The sequence below is a fragment of the Gymnoscopelus microlampas genome (genome assembly GCF_963454915.1).
Source record: "Gymnoscopelus microlampas genome assembly, chromosome: 3".
NCBI lineage: Eukaryota > Metazoa > Chordata > Actinopteri > Myctophiformes > Myctophidae > Gymnoscopelus > Gymnoscopelus microlampas.
This window is the reverse complement of record NC_139940.1, coordinates 51,618,090-51,631,250: the sequence shown is the minus strand read 5'-3', so window position 1 is coordinate 51,631,250 and position 13,161 is coordinate 51,618,090. Positions and strand designations below refer to the sequence as shown.

The 13,161-nt window shown below is 44.6% G+C and overlaps 1 protein-coding gene across 1 annotated transcript; it reads left to right on the top strand.

The window, feature by feature from the left end:
• Positions 1-9,690: 9,690 nt before the first annotated feature.
• Positions 9,691-12,193, top strand: LOC311042027 (protein translocase subunit SecA-like; the record flags this gene model as incomplete). The annotated part of the gene is given in 2 exon segments (XM_084052531.1): positions 9,691-11,937; positions 11,939-12,193. Coding segments are annotated over 2 exon segments (2,304 nt in total). The 3' UTR covers positions 11,996-12,193.
• Positions 12,194-13,161: the final 968 nt, after the last annotated feature.

The window sequence follows — 13,161 nt, the reverse complement described above, 5'->3', positions numbered from 1 at the left end:
TATCATGCATAAAATAATTGTAATCTTTTGTTGAATGACGTTTTTATTTGCTAATATTTTTTTTGTAACCAACAATTAAACAGCAGCAACAGTTATATTTCTAATACCCCACTCCAGGTCTCGCTATGGGGAGAGCGCCCTCTAGCACGAATACAGAAGCATTGATTAATATACCTCCAGGCAGGCCATACCCTGGCTGGAAACCTGATTCGTTCCCCTGAACCGGAAGTCCCGCCTTCCGCTCCTATATATTCAGGGGACAACATCCGTTCTACCCTTTTCGTCTCTTCTGTCGACTAATGCAGACGCACCTCAATTTTTCACCAAAGAATTGTTAGCTTAACTAAGTCTCTAAAGTCCAGGACTGAGCTTCTGCGGCCGCGAGGCGCTGACGTTTCGAGGCGATTTAAACTTTTATTTCATTTTTATTTCCTTAGAAATACGGCACCCATGTAACAGCTCCGCTCCGGCACTGACTGTTCCGGACTAGCTTTGACGCTAACCATTAGCCTTGCTAACTACAGCCTAGCCTAGTAGCCCTTGTTAGCAAAAACACTACCAAGAGGCTAACGTGTGATAGCTGTTGGCTAAGCTCACCACTGTTGCTCGGCTATAGCCTTGACTCCACGTGTTGCGGCCTACTAGCATCAAAGCTAGCATCGACGGGAAATTTGTGGTTGGCAGGCATTCCACGGATTGTCCCAGTCCACAGCGAGTAGGCCCAGAGCCGAAAGCCTCGCCACGCCTACGCCTTAGTTGACGCCCTAGAGGCTTACGCTAAGAGCAATGGCGTCGGGTACCAGGAAGAAGACTCGGTCCACCACCGTTCCCCTGCAGAAGTCCTGCGAGCCTGATGTCTGGCTTCGACAAACACACACAATGTGAGGCCTGTCTGGGAATCAACCACGCCAGACGGGGGCTCCTTAGGGGAGCGGCCTTCTGCCCTATCTCAGGGGAAACGGACACCAAGTTTCTCTGCAAGGGTTAGTTAATAAATTCCCGATGCAACCTCGCCTCTCTCTCCGGACCCCTCACAGGTCGATCCGGGAGAGGTTCCGAGCAACCACGTGTGGACCGCGGCTGGGCCACTCCGCGCTCCATCGCCAGCCCCGAGTCGAGGCGGGCAGGCCGAAGCAATCGACCTGCCCTCGTACCTACGGCGGAGGACGACGACGACATTACCTCCCCCTCCTACGACCGAGCCTCCCTGCCTTCCACGCAAAGGCAGTATTGATTTCGTTAACGAAAACGAAACGAAATATGTTCGTCAACGCACAATTTTCAAACGACGAAGACGAGACGAGACGAGACCACCACTCACATGAATAAATAACTGGGACTAAATCATTATGCAATTTCGTTGACTAATAAAGACGAGACAAATGTAGTTCACTAAATAAAGACTGGGCTAAAATCTATGGTCATTTTAGTTCACTAAATAAAGACTGGGCTAAAATATATGGTCATTTTAGTTCACGAACAAATACGAGACGAAATATTATATTATTATAATATTTTGTCACTTTCTTCCTGTCTCCTTTGATGCGCTGCACAGCGCAGGCTGTTCCTCACTCACACACCCTCTTTCAAAGTTGCAGCCGCACAGTCACACACACACACACACACACACACACACACACACACACACACACACACACACACACACACACACACACACACACACACACACACACACACACACACACACACCACTGACAAATGAATGGACAGTCAGGAGGAGGATTCAGATTTCTGAGCGAAACTTAAAAAATAGAACGGTAAAATGCCTTGCACGGGGCTTGGGAGAAAGAGAAGAGGTGATATGGACACATTTTCGCTACATCGATGCGGAGAACAAAACACAATGCTTGATTTTAGCTGAAGGGAAGCAATGTGGTCACAAGATAGCTGGGGAAAGCACAACAAACTTGAACAGACACATAAGCGTTCACCACAAAGAAATCGAGGTAACAAAAGGTTTGGTGGTGAACTGGTGGTTGTTTACAACGTAACAGTAAACGTGGAGTTGCGTGTCGGCTTAATGTTACAACAAAAACGCCAATCCGTCCCCAAAGTGCCCAAACTACTGCTTTTTATTTTTACATTTTTATCCCACGATTTTGTAACCCATATTTTTTCACCCAGTGCCAATTGCCTATGTAATCCTGGGCCCTACTCTCCCTCTGCCAGCCTAGGGAGGGCCCAAGCTGAAGCTCATGCCTCCTTCAATGCATGAGGAGCAAGCAGGCGGCTTCTTTTCACCTGACAGGGTTAGGATAAGGATAAAGGATAATTCCTTTTAACAGGTTGTTCATGAAAGTCCTTGCGGTCTTGTTTCCAATGAGAACCCGTGAGCAATTAGGGGTTAAGAGTCTTGCTCAGGGACAAATTTCATTTCATCAACACATATGCTGGCCTGGAATCGAACCTGGGGCAACCAGGGCCTCTGGCTCCTTAGACGGATTCACTAACCACTCAGCTATAGCCGCCCCATAGACGTCACGCATGGAAGGAACATGTTATTCCAACCAGTTCTTTTCCCCTCCTTCAGGCGCCCTGGCTGACCAGGGGGAGGCAGTATAGTGACCAGGATTACTGCATGTTTGTGATGGTACCTACCCTAGGAGTAACCCATAAGTATCTGTATTTTCCGTATTGTTCAATAAAAAAACATTTTAATCCGATCGGTGACAATTTTCTCCGTATTTTCCCAACGCTTTCAACTACGTGACCCTATCGGTTGGGAGGTGTATTGCACTCTTATACACTATAACTCTATGAGAAAATGGCCGCCAATCAGATTTAAATGCTTTTTATTGAACAATACGGAAGACACGGGTACTTATACCCACCCGAAGTGAATTGTAACATCCGTGGCCATGGGGTAAGCACTTTATATTTGAAATCTGAACGTTTATGTAGATGTACGGGCTGTAAATGGAGAAAATGCAAAAAACAGGTTGAAGTTTCGGCATGACTGTCATGATATGACCGTCATGTCATATGTAGCTTGCTGCTATAAATCTAGTAGCAGCAAGCAAACTATAGTAACTTGTAAACAACCCAGTGTGCAGACTGTGCACAAAACACCTGGGCAGCTATACATGGATGCAAACAAGTAATCTTCAGGTGACACATTCACCGTTTCCAAAATAACATTAGGACACATACAAGCCATTTGGGTTTCTTGTTTTTTTTTTTAATCCTTTTTCGCTGACCTTGTATTGGAACTGTAATGTACTATCATGTGCTTTGTTTCTGCAAACTTCTAAATACAGTATGCTGCCATGGTACCTTGGTTTCAGGATTAACTATGCCAAAAGCGTGTTAGAGCCTGCACAAACGGTGTCCTTCATAGGCACAACCTTGAATTCGATGACGTTTATTGCCCGCCTTTCGCAAGAAAGGCTCCTATCCTTTCAGTCATGCATACAACAGTTCAGAGTCAGCCACAGGGTCACTCTGAAAACATGCATAAGGATGGCCGGTCTCATGGCCTCCGCAGTCGCATTAATCAGGATGGGGAGGCTACATTATGAGACCGTTTCAACGATGGATGGCTACAGCGGGGTGTGTGAGAGCACTTGACCACTGGAGGGACCCACAGTTCCTCTCGGTAGGGGTCCCAATGGGTCTGATTACCTCTAGGAAGGTTATCACCACGGACGCCAGCCTGCTGGGCTGGGGTGCCACCCACAATGGCTTGTTTGCCAGGGGTGTGTCGTCATCTAAAATTCACATTTCTCCACATTAACTACCTTGAGATATTGCCATTTTTTCTGGCGCTAAGGTGTTTACTCCCTTCCCTTCGGGGCTGTCATGTAAGGGTGCGCACCGATAACATCGGCGCTGTGCTACATTAACAGACAGGGAGGAACGAGGTCTTGTGTGCTGCACAGCCTGGAACAAAAGCTTCTACTGTGGAGCGAGCCACGGATTCAGACGCTTAGGGCGTCACATGTGGCTGGGATCCAGAACATAGGAGTGGACCTCCTATCCAGGGGTTATTACCATTACGCTGAATGGTCACTAAACCTGGACATAACAGAACTTGTTCTCGGCTCGTTTCGGACGAGCACAGATTGATCTGTTCGCTTCACAAGACGACACGAAGTGCGACTTGTACATTTCTATAAGGGGGACGGTTTCCCTGGGTCTGGATGCATTGGCGCATCGCTGGCCTAGGACACTGCTTTACGCTTTTCCCCCGTTGTCCCTTATAAACCCCACACTTGCTAGGGTGCGGGACAAGGGACTGAGTGTGATACTGGTAGCCCCGCGATGGCGTCGCTGGCTCTCGGATATCACACCTCTTTTATACGATCACCCTTGGCAGTTGCCGTCACGTATGGATAAGCTGACGCAGGCACAGGGTGGAATCTTCTGCCCACACCCAGAGCACCTGGCACTCTGGGCTTGGCCGGTAAGGGGTTGACACAGACTGTTGGTATACATCGACTTTGGTGCCCTTATCCCAGCGGAGCCAGAGACAAAGGTCCATACAGTCCCCGCCCAAAAGGGTCGGTGGTGTCAGTGAGCCATGAGCAGTGCGGGCTCATGCGGTGCTTGAGCCCTGCCTGGTTTTCTGTGCGCTTGGGACGTAGCTGCGCCCCTAGTGGCAAGCACGATCCTAGGTGTTGTTTCCAGGCATGTGATGCCTTGGCTGGTACGTTCTGAAAAACTTCAGATTAAACTATCAGGGAGTTCATTAAACCTCTCCCATAGCGAGACCTGGAGCGGAGCATTAGAAATATAACTAGAAAAAGTGCTCCTCGGAGCACAAGTCTCCGCCAGCAGACTTGTGTTGGGAATGTTCTACTTCTGTGAATGTTCTACTTCTTATGTTCTAATTATTATGTCCTATCCGTCCTGTCGGTTCCTGTCTTACCTCACTTTGAAGGAGGCACAGACTCTTTCAAAGTGACGCCATATATTTATAGGCCGCTATACGTCACTAGCCAATCAGATCACACTATTTCACCGTATTGTCACGTGTCACGTGAGGCTTGACCAATCGGTGTGTCATATTTAGAAAGTGAAAACAAAGTATCCTGGCGGAGACAATAAGTGTATACGTGATGCGGAAGTCTGCCGCGGAGGAGCTGTTGAGAGTGGTCGAGGATACACTTGATGTACACTCGCTCAATGCGGAAGTGGAGAGCCTCCTCGCCTCCTCCACTCGACTCCACTCGCCTCCTCCAAGACGCACATGAACAATTGGACCGCGACTACTTCTGGTCCGAAGTCGGAGTGACCGAGTGGGAGTGAGCGAGTGGCCGAGATTTTCGGTATTGGAATCTGGCTTATGACTCTTTCAAAGTGACACATGTATTTATAGGCCGCTATCCGTCCTGCCTATGTAAGTGTCCTATCCGTCCTGTCTGTGTAAGTGTCCTATCCGTCCTGTCTGTGTAAGTGTCCTATCCCTCCTGTCTGTATAAGTGTCCTATCCGTCCTGTCTATGTAAGTGTCCTATCCGTCCTGTCTGTGTAAGTGTTCTATCCGTCCTGTCTGTATAAGTGTCCTATCCGTCCTGTCTGTATAAGTGTCCTATCCGTCCTGTCTGTATAAGTGTCCTATCCGTCCTGTCTGTATACTGTAAGTGTCCTATCCGTCCTGTCTGTGTAAGTGTCATATCCCTCCTGTCTATATAAGTGTCCTATCTGTCCTATCTGCCAATTATGTATCCTATCTAATTGTTACAGTATCCACCATTTCTCAGCCATTTCGTGATGGTTCCTGTCTTACCTCACTTTGACAGTGGCGCAGACACTGTCAAAGTGACGCCATGTATTTATAGGCCGCTATGCGTCACTAGCCAATCAGATCACAGTATTTCACCGTATTGTCACGTGTCACGTGAGGCTTGACCAATCGGTGTGTCATATTTAGAAAGTGAAAACAATACTCTCCTGGCGGAGACTAATTATAGGTTATTACTGTTACTGTTACCCCGATAATATGACATACGAAGCGAGAGGTCTCGCGAAAGACACCCTTCTTGTTGTGGCGACGAGAAGAGACAGTCTTACTGAAAGGTAGAACGGATGTCGTCCCCTGAATATATAGGAGCAGAAGGCGGGACTTCAGGTTCAAGGGAACGAATCAGGTTTCCAGCCAGGGTATGGCCTGCCTGGAGGTATATAATAATAATAATAATAATAATAATAATAATAATAATAATAATAATAATAATAACTTTATTTGTATAGCACCTTTCATACAAAATTGCAACCCAAAGTGCTTCACATCAAGACAATAAACAGTAGAATGCCAGAAAAATAATTGGCAAACAGAAACATAACTAAACAATGTAATTAAACTAAAGATCAAGTAAACATAGGGCAGATTTATACACAATCAAAAATAGAAATAGCAATACAAAATAAAAGTAATAAAAATAATAAAAACAAAACGTGAATACAAGATGAATTTAAGTAATGCCATGTTAAAAAGATAGGTTTTTAGTTTACTCTTAAAAACACTGAGAGAACTTGCCTTTTTAAGCATTTTCAATCAATGCTTCTGTATTCGAGCTAGAGGGCCCTCTCCCCATTGTGAGACCTCTCGCTTCGTATTTGTTACAAGAGTAACCTATAGTTTCTGTCATATGTTGGTTGTATCTTTCAGGTCACACATGAAAATCACTCTTACGGTAGATGCTGAAGAATTTTGCCAAAAATGGGGAACACACCATCGTGGAACCATGACACCCTGAGATGCAAGTGTAATAAACAACTTTCTCCATTCTATGATTTGAAACGAACTGTCGTTAATGGCCGACAAGTATTTGAGTTTAATCGAGGTGAATACTACAGATGGAGAGTTGGAAATGACGATGGCCGAACCGAATATGTCCGACTTTCTAATAATAAAGATAAATACTACGACTACTACTATCGAAATGATGATATATACGAGTGTGAACATTGCTTTAATGAGCCAATCAGAGATCAAGAGCGACAGAGGAGGAGAGAAGAGGAGAAAAAGAGAGAAGAGGAGAGGAGGAGAGAAGAGGAGAGGAGGAGAGAAGAGAAGATAAAGAGAGAAGAGGACAGGAGGAGAGAAGAGGAGAGAAAGAGAGAGGCGGTGAGGAGAAGGGAAGAGGAGAGGAGGAGAGAAGAGGAAATAAAGAGAGAAGAGGAGAGGAGGAGAGAAGAGGAGAGAAAGAGAGAGGCGGTGAGGAGAAGGGAAGAGGAGAGGAGGAGAGAAGAGGAAAGAAATATTAAAGAACAACAGCAAAGGGAAAAAGAAGCTGAAGAGAAGTGGCAAGAAGAACTGAATCAAAGACTACAAGAGTCACACAATCAAGCCAAAGAGCAGAATAAAAAACAACAACTTAGTGGCTTCATTTCAGAGGAACTGATGTTCAAGAGAGATGTTCTGATAAGCCATCTGAATGAGTTTGAGGGAAGTTCTGTATCAGCCAGTGGCAGAGATGACCTTCTAGAAATAATCTCGTCAAAATGCAGCATCCCAGTTCCAAAGCTCAGTCTGGCTCAGCTGACTGCTGATGAGCTGCTGAACGTCCTGTCTGCCCTGGACAAACTTCTGTTTGATGAATGGATCAGTGCTCCTCCGTCCCTCAGCACGCTGCAACACACCCAAGTGTTCATCACAGAACTGTGTGCTCTGGCTCTGGAGATATCTGAGGGAGTTTCCCTGCAAAGCATCTCCAATCATGTGCAGTCCCTGGTGGGGTCAATCAGCCAATCAGCTTGTAATGATGTTGAGAGTTTCCTGCTGACTCAAGCCCTATATCTAAACCTCATGCACCTTTTCACTGACTATGGCAGCTGTGACACTGATGGAGCCCTCATAGCCAAAGCATGGGCTAAGGATGAGCTTTCCACTGAGCATCTCTTTCTGATCGAATTCCTCAGCAACCTCACATCATCACTACAGAGTGCCGTTGAGAGAGCCTCTGCATTGATTTTAACAACGGAAATCCAGTGCTTGAAGTTTCTCTTGTCCACACTCACACATCTAAATGGCAATGAGTCCCACACAGAATCCACTGAAATGCTCCTCAGACTTGTGCAAACAAACCAATGGACCCCAACAGAAGCATTGACTCTGCTCAAAGTGCTGTCAAAGAAATATGCAGATGATGCTCCAATAACTGAAGTCCTCACGTGGATACAAATGTATGACATATCACCAGAGTGGACAGATGACTCTGGGCACTCTCTCATCCAGGTTCTCGACATTGATGGCCCGGAGAGATTTCAACTGGATTTTCAAAAGTCTCTCAGAAAGCAAGATGAGAGCAGTCTAGTCGCACTAGTCGCTCTAGCAAAATTAAAAATTATCAGGAATGTGGATGATTCCTCGATTGATATGATAAAGAACATCCTGCAAAATGCAGACACTGCCCCTAAAAATGTGACATTTATGAAAGATTCCTTTAAATGTGTAAACCTGAATGCAGATGCCATGCAAAACTCTCTGTCTCAGCTCTGCAAGGCAGTTTTTGACACGAAAGGCTGGTGGCCCACAGTGAAGCAGATGCTGCAGTGGTGTGTGCTGGTGCTGACTGAAAAGAGTGGAGCGCTACATCTGGTTGGTTTGGAAGAGGACCCATGTGTCACAGCAATGTTTGCAGCCACACAAGTATTGCTAGGAAACAAACTCAACGTTGTTCTGTCCTCTGACGTTCACGCAGAGGAGGAAACTAAGGAGTGGTCTGACTTCTACAAGCATCTTGGGATTTCTCTTAACACAAAGCAGAAGAAACCTAATGCATTACACGGGGATGTCTACAAAGCAGACATTGTGTATGGAACCATGGATTACTTTGTCACTGATTACTTTCATTATGGCTTAAAGGTGATGAAAACAGGGAACCCTCAGCCTAGTCATGGATTTGTCATTGAAGAAAGAAGTCTCAATGCTTCCCATAATCTAGAACTTTTGAGGCTCAAGGACAATGATGCCCTGGTGTTTGCTGCAAAGATCCTTCAAAGTAAAATTCACAGTGAGAATATGGAAGTGAGACACAAGTTCATTAAGGCTCTATTTCAGGTTCTCCACATGAATCTAAACAGTGACACAATCGCTGGCAGCGTAATTGTCACCATCTCACAAAAGATTACTGGAAAGGCATTGCCTTCTAATGAGGTCTTTGTGCTGACGTTTCTTGAGAATCTCCTGAGAATGGTTTCCACAGAAACAGAAGCTAAGGAAAACATACCATCCCCTGGAGGCAAATTGTGCTTGGAGATTCTATTTGCATGTGCAGTGCAATTCCAAGCATCAACAACTACAAAAGAATTCTTCCAGATGGCTTCAAATCTTGGGGAACTGTGGTCACCAGTAGAGGCCTTAAACCTTCTTGGAGCATTAACTGGCCATCATCATGATGAAGGCTGTATTTCCATCAAGAAGATCTTACATATGATGGCAACCTATCAGATTTCTTCCAAGTGGACAGATGAGAACAAACAATCTCTCCTTCAGCTTTTAGTTTCATGTGGAACAGATAAGATGATCCAACAACTACAGCAAAGTGTTAGAGCTGAGGAAAGAAGCATGGATGCTATTTTTGATGAAATAAGGCAGATGAAAGACATTGATGAACCAACATTGAGGAAAGTAGAAGTAGTAGTAAACCATGTATCAAACCTGATTGAAACCGGTCAAATTGAAAACCACACAGATGTACAGCGAGCTAGAAATCTGAGTCACAGCATGGACACAGAAGACCTTCAAGAGATCCTGGCAGTCTTATGCAATGCTGTACATCTACACAAGGCTGAAAGGAAGTGGTGGCCCAGATCTACTCAGTTGATAAGCTGGTGCCTCTTGGCCTTGTCTGGCACTGGAAAGCTGTTGGAGATGGGCACTGGAGAAGGAAAATCTTGTGTCATAGCCATGTTTGCAGTGCTGCGTGCACTTAGAGGTGAACAAGTAGATGTGGTGTCCAGCTCATCAGTGTTATGCGAAAGAGATGTAAAAGAATGGAATGACCTCTACCTGTACTTTAACATCACAGCCGACACAAACACAAATAAAACTGAAGATAAAGATCGAAAAGAATGCTACCTGAAGGATGTGGTCTATGGAACTATTGAAGCCTTTGCTGCAGATCACCTTCGCCAGATATTTGAGATGAAGGATGTGAGGCCTGATCGCAGCTACCAGTGCATCATAATCGATGAAGTGGACTCATTGCTGCTGGACCAGGGAGTTCAGCTGACCTACCTGTCCAGCCCCATGGTCTCCATGGAGCACCTGAACGTTGTTCTGGCCATGATCTGGGGCCACGTCAGCCGATATGGTTTCCTGTCTACAGGAGACCACACATTTGTACAGGGTCCCCTTGCTCCATTTTTCAAGGCCACATTTGAGTCAATTGACACAGAAGAAAGTGAAATTGAAGACCCAATGGACATTTTACATATTGCTGAAGAATCCAACATTGTACCACAAGGATTTACTGATGACTACCGTGGACTAAGTGGAGATGAAGATGAACTACGTAAAAAACTGAAAACTGTGAGTAAGGAAGCCATGGTCATTTTTTTCCATGAAATTGAACAGTATTTGCCTTATGGTTTTACTGTTTACACTTTAGATGACAATGGATTGCTCTGTCTTAGGAAGCCCAGCCCATACAGCAACCAGGACATTCCAGACCTTAAATTCCTTGTTTTGGAAGAAGGAACGTGTTGTCCCCTCTATGATTCAGAAGAAATTCTCATCAAGCCCATTGCAGAATTGATATCAGAGAAGATTCAGTACACCAGTACAGACACTAAAGACAAACTATGCATCCCTGGATTCCTGAGAAATCTGACAGAGAAGAAAGTGTCAGTGTGGGTCCAGAATGCATTTCTGGCAATGACACTGAAGCAAGGACGGGAATATGTTGTTGAAAATGACAGTGTCTGTCCTGTGGACTTCAGATCCACTGGTATTGTAGAACTGAATAAAAAATGGGGTGATGGTCTGCAGCAGTTTGTTGAGATGAAACATCAAATCAAACTGAGCACAATTTCAACAGTGACAAACTATGTTTCTAACGTCGCCTTTTTTGAAAAGTACCATGGGAAAATATATGGAACAACAGGGACACTTGGGAGCAAAGCAGACATTCGTTTTTTACAAGATCTATATCCAAATCTTTCAGCCTGCAAAATGCCAACATTCAACAGGAAGAAGTTATTTGAGGTGAAAGGCAAAGTGAAGACTTCTACTGAAGAGTGGAAATCTGAAATAAAACATGTCGTTATGGGTGAAATTTCCCCAAATTCATACAGAAATGGAAGAGCAGCCCTAGTGATCTGTGAAACTATCAACAAAGCCAAAGAGATCTACGAAGAGCTGAAAAGCAAAATTTCAGATAAAATCTGTCTTTACTGCCGCAGTGACAACAACAGTTTAAGTCAAATAGATAAGGAACTGCTTCCTGGTGATGTAATTGTTGCCACAAACCTTGCCGGGCGTGGCACAGACATAAAAGTCTCCGAAGAGGTGAACAACAATGGAGGATTATTTGTGATCCTCTCCTTCCTTTCTGAGAACAGAAGAGTGGAACTCCAGGCTTTTGGCCGTACCGCACGAAAAGGTAAACCAGGATCTGCTCAGGTAATCATGTCCACCGATCATCTACAGCAGTCCTTAAGGACAATGTCTTCTCTGGAAGAAGCTAAGAGCACAAGGGACAGACTTGCAGAAGACAAAATAAATCAAATGATGAATGATGTTGATGAGATGAAACTGCGGGAGGATCTGTTTTCAGAGTACTGCGAAACTCTTCAAGACATCCACAGGAGCACAGATACATTTGAAAGAAGCGTTGTTGTTGACATCATGAATGAATTCTGGGGAATATGGCTGCAAACTAAATCAGAAGAAATTGATCAGTTGAAGAAAAATGAATTGCAAAAGAGCTTGAAAGATGATTTGTCTCTGGCCAAATGTCAGTCTCAAAATAAGACTTCACCGTGCTCTAGCATTTATCATTACATCAAGTTTGGGAATATTGCACTGAGTGAAAAACGTTGGGATGACAGCAATAGGCTTTTTGAAAAAGCCATGAAAGATGAAAGTTGGGCAGCCATAGCTTTTTACAATCATGCATACTGCACTGTTAAGCAGAGCAAGGCGGATTACCTCACTAAGGCCAGAGAAGATCTAAGTAAGGCACAGAAATCTCTGAAGTACCTCAGCGAGGAAGCTGTGGTTTGTCTGCAAATTATAAGAATGTCCTCTCCAGACTCAGCCAACAGTAGCCCAACGAGCCTCGAAAAACAGGTCACAGCCAAGAACAACATGTTTGCATACTTGGATAAAAACATCAATGAGGCCATCGAAAAATTGGACGAAATAAAAGAAAAAGGGAGGAATGCAGTGGTCAAGAAATCATCAGTTTTCTCCCTGACTACTGATGAAGATCTCCAACCGGAAGCTTCCAATCTCTACAATCGAGGCCTGAAATATGTCTTTTCTGTAGAAGAAAAGCCTCAATTCTCATGGGGAGGGCTGGTGGTGTTCCTGCTAGGAGTTTTACAGATTATTGCAGGGGCATTGCTCATTGCATTTACATATGGTACACTCGGCATAGGATTCATCACTGAAGGCATATCAGACTGCATCACTGGCATAGAGGCCATGGTGACAGGAGAATTCAGCTGGAAATCATGGGCTGTAGAGAAAGCAATTTCCATTGGTATTGCTATCATTGGCTTTGGAGTTGGAAAGCTGGCTTCAAAGGGCTTCAAAGCTTGTAAAATGGCAATTAAGGCATCTGGCAAAAACCTGAAGCCAATGCCAAAGTTACAGGCTAAAGGTGGTTTAAGTAAGGTCACAAAGGCAGACTTGAAGAATTCAGTAAAACTCACTGCTAAAAAAGTGGCAGAGAATGCAATTGGGAAGGCAGAAGAGATAATAATACAAGAAATTATGAAAAAAATTGAAAATGATGTGAAAGGGAGAATTCTTGATGATGTGAAATCCAACATGGAAAAAGGACCCACGGGTGCATTAGTGGACTCCATTATACTGTCCCACATTGAGGATAAACAACACATTTCTGACCTCCTGCAGAACAAGAACAGAAAGAATCTGCTGGGCATTTTCAAATCAAAAAGTAAAAGTGCAATACAACCATTCTATGCAGACCTCAGCTGGCAGAACAAGCTGAACAAATCCTTATTT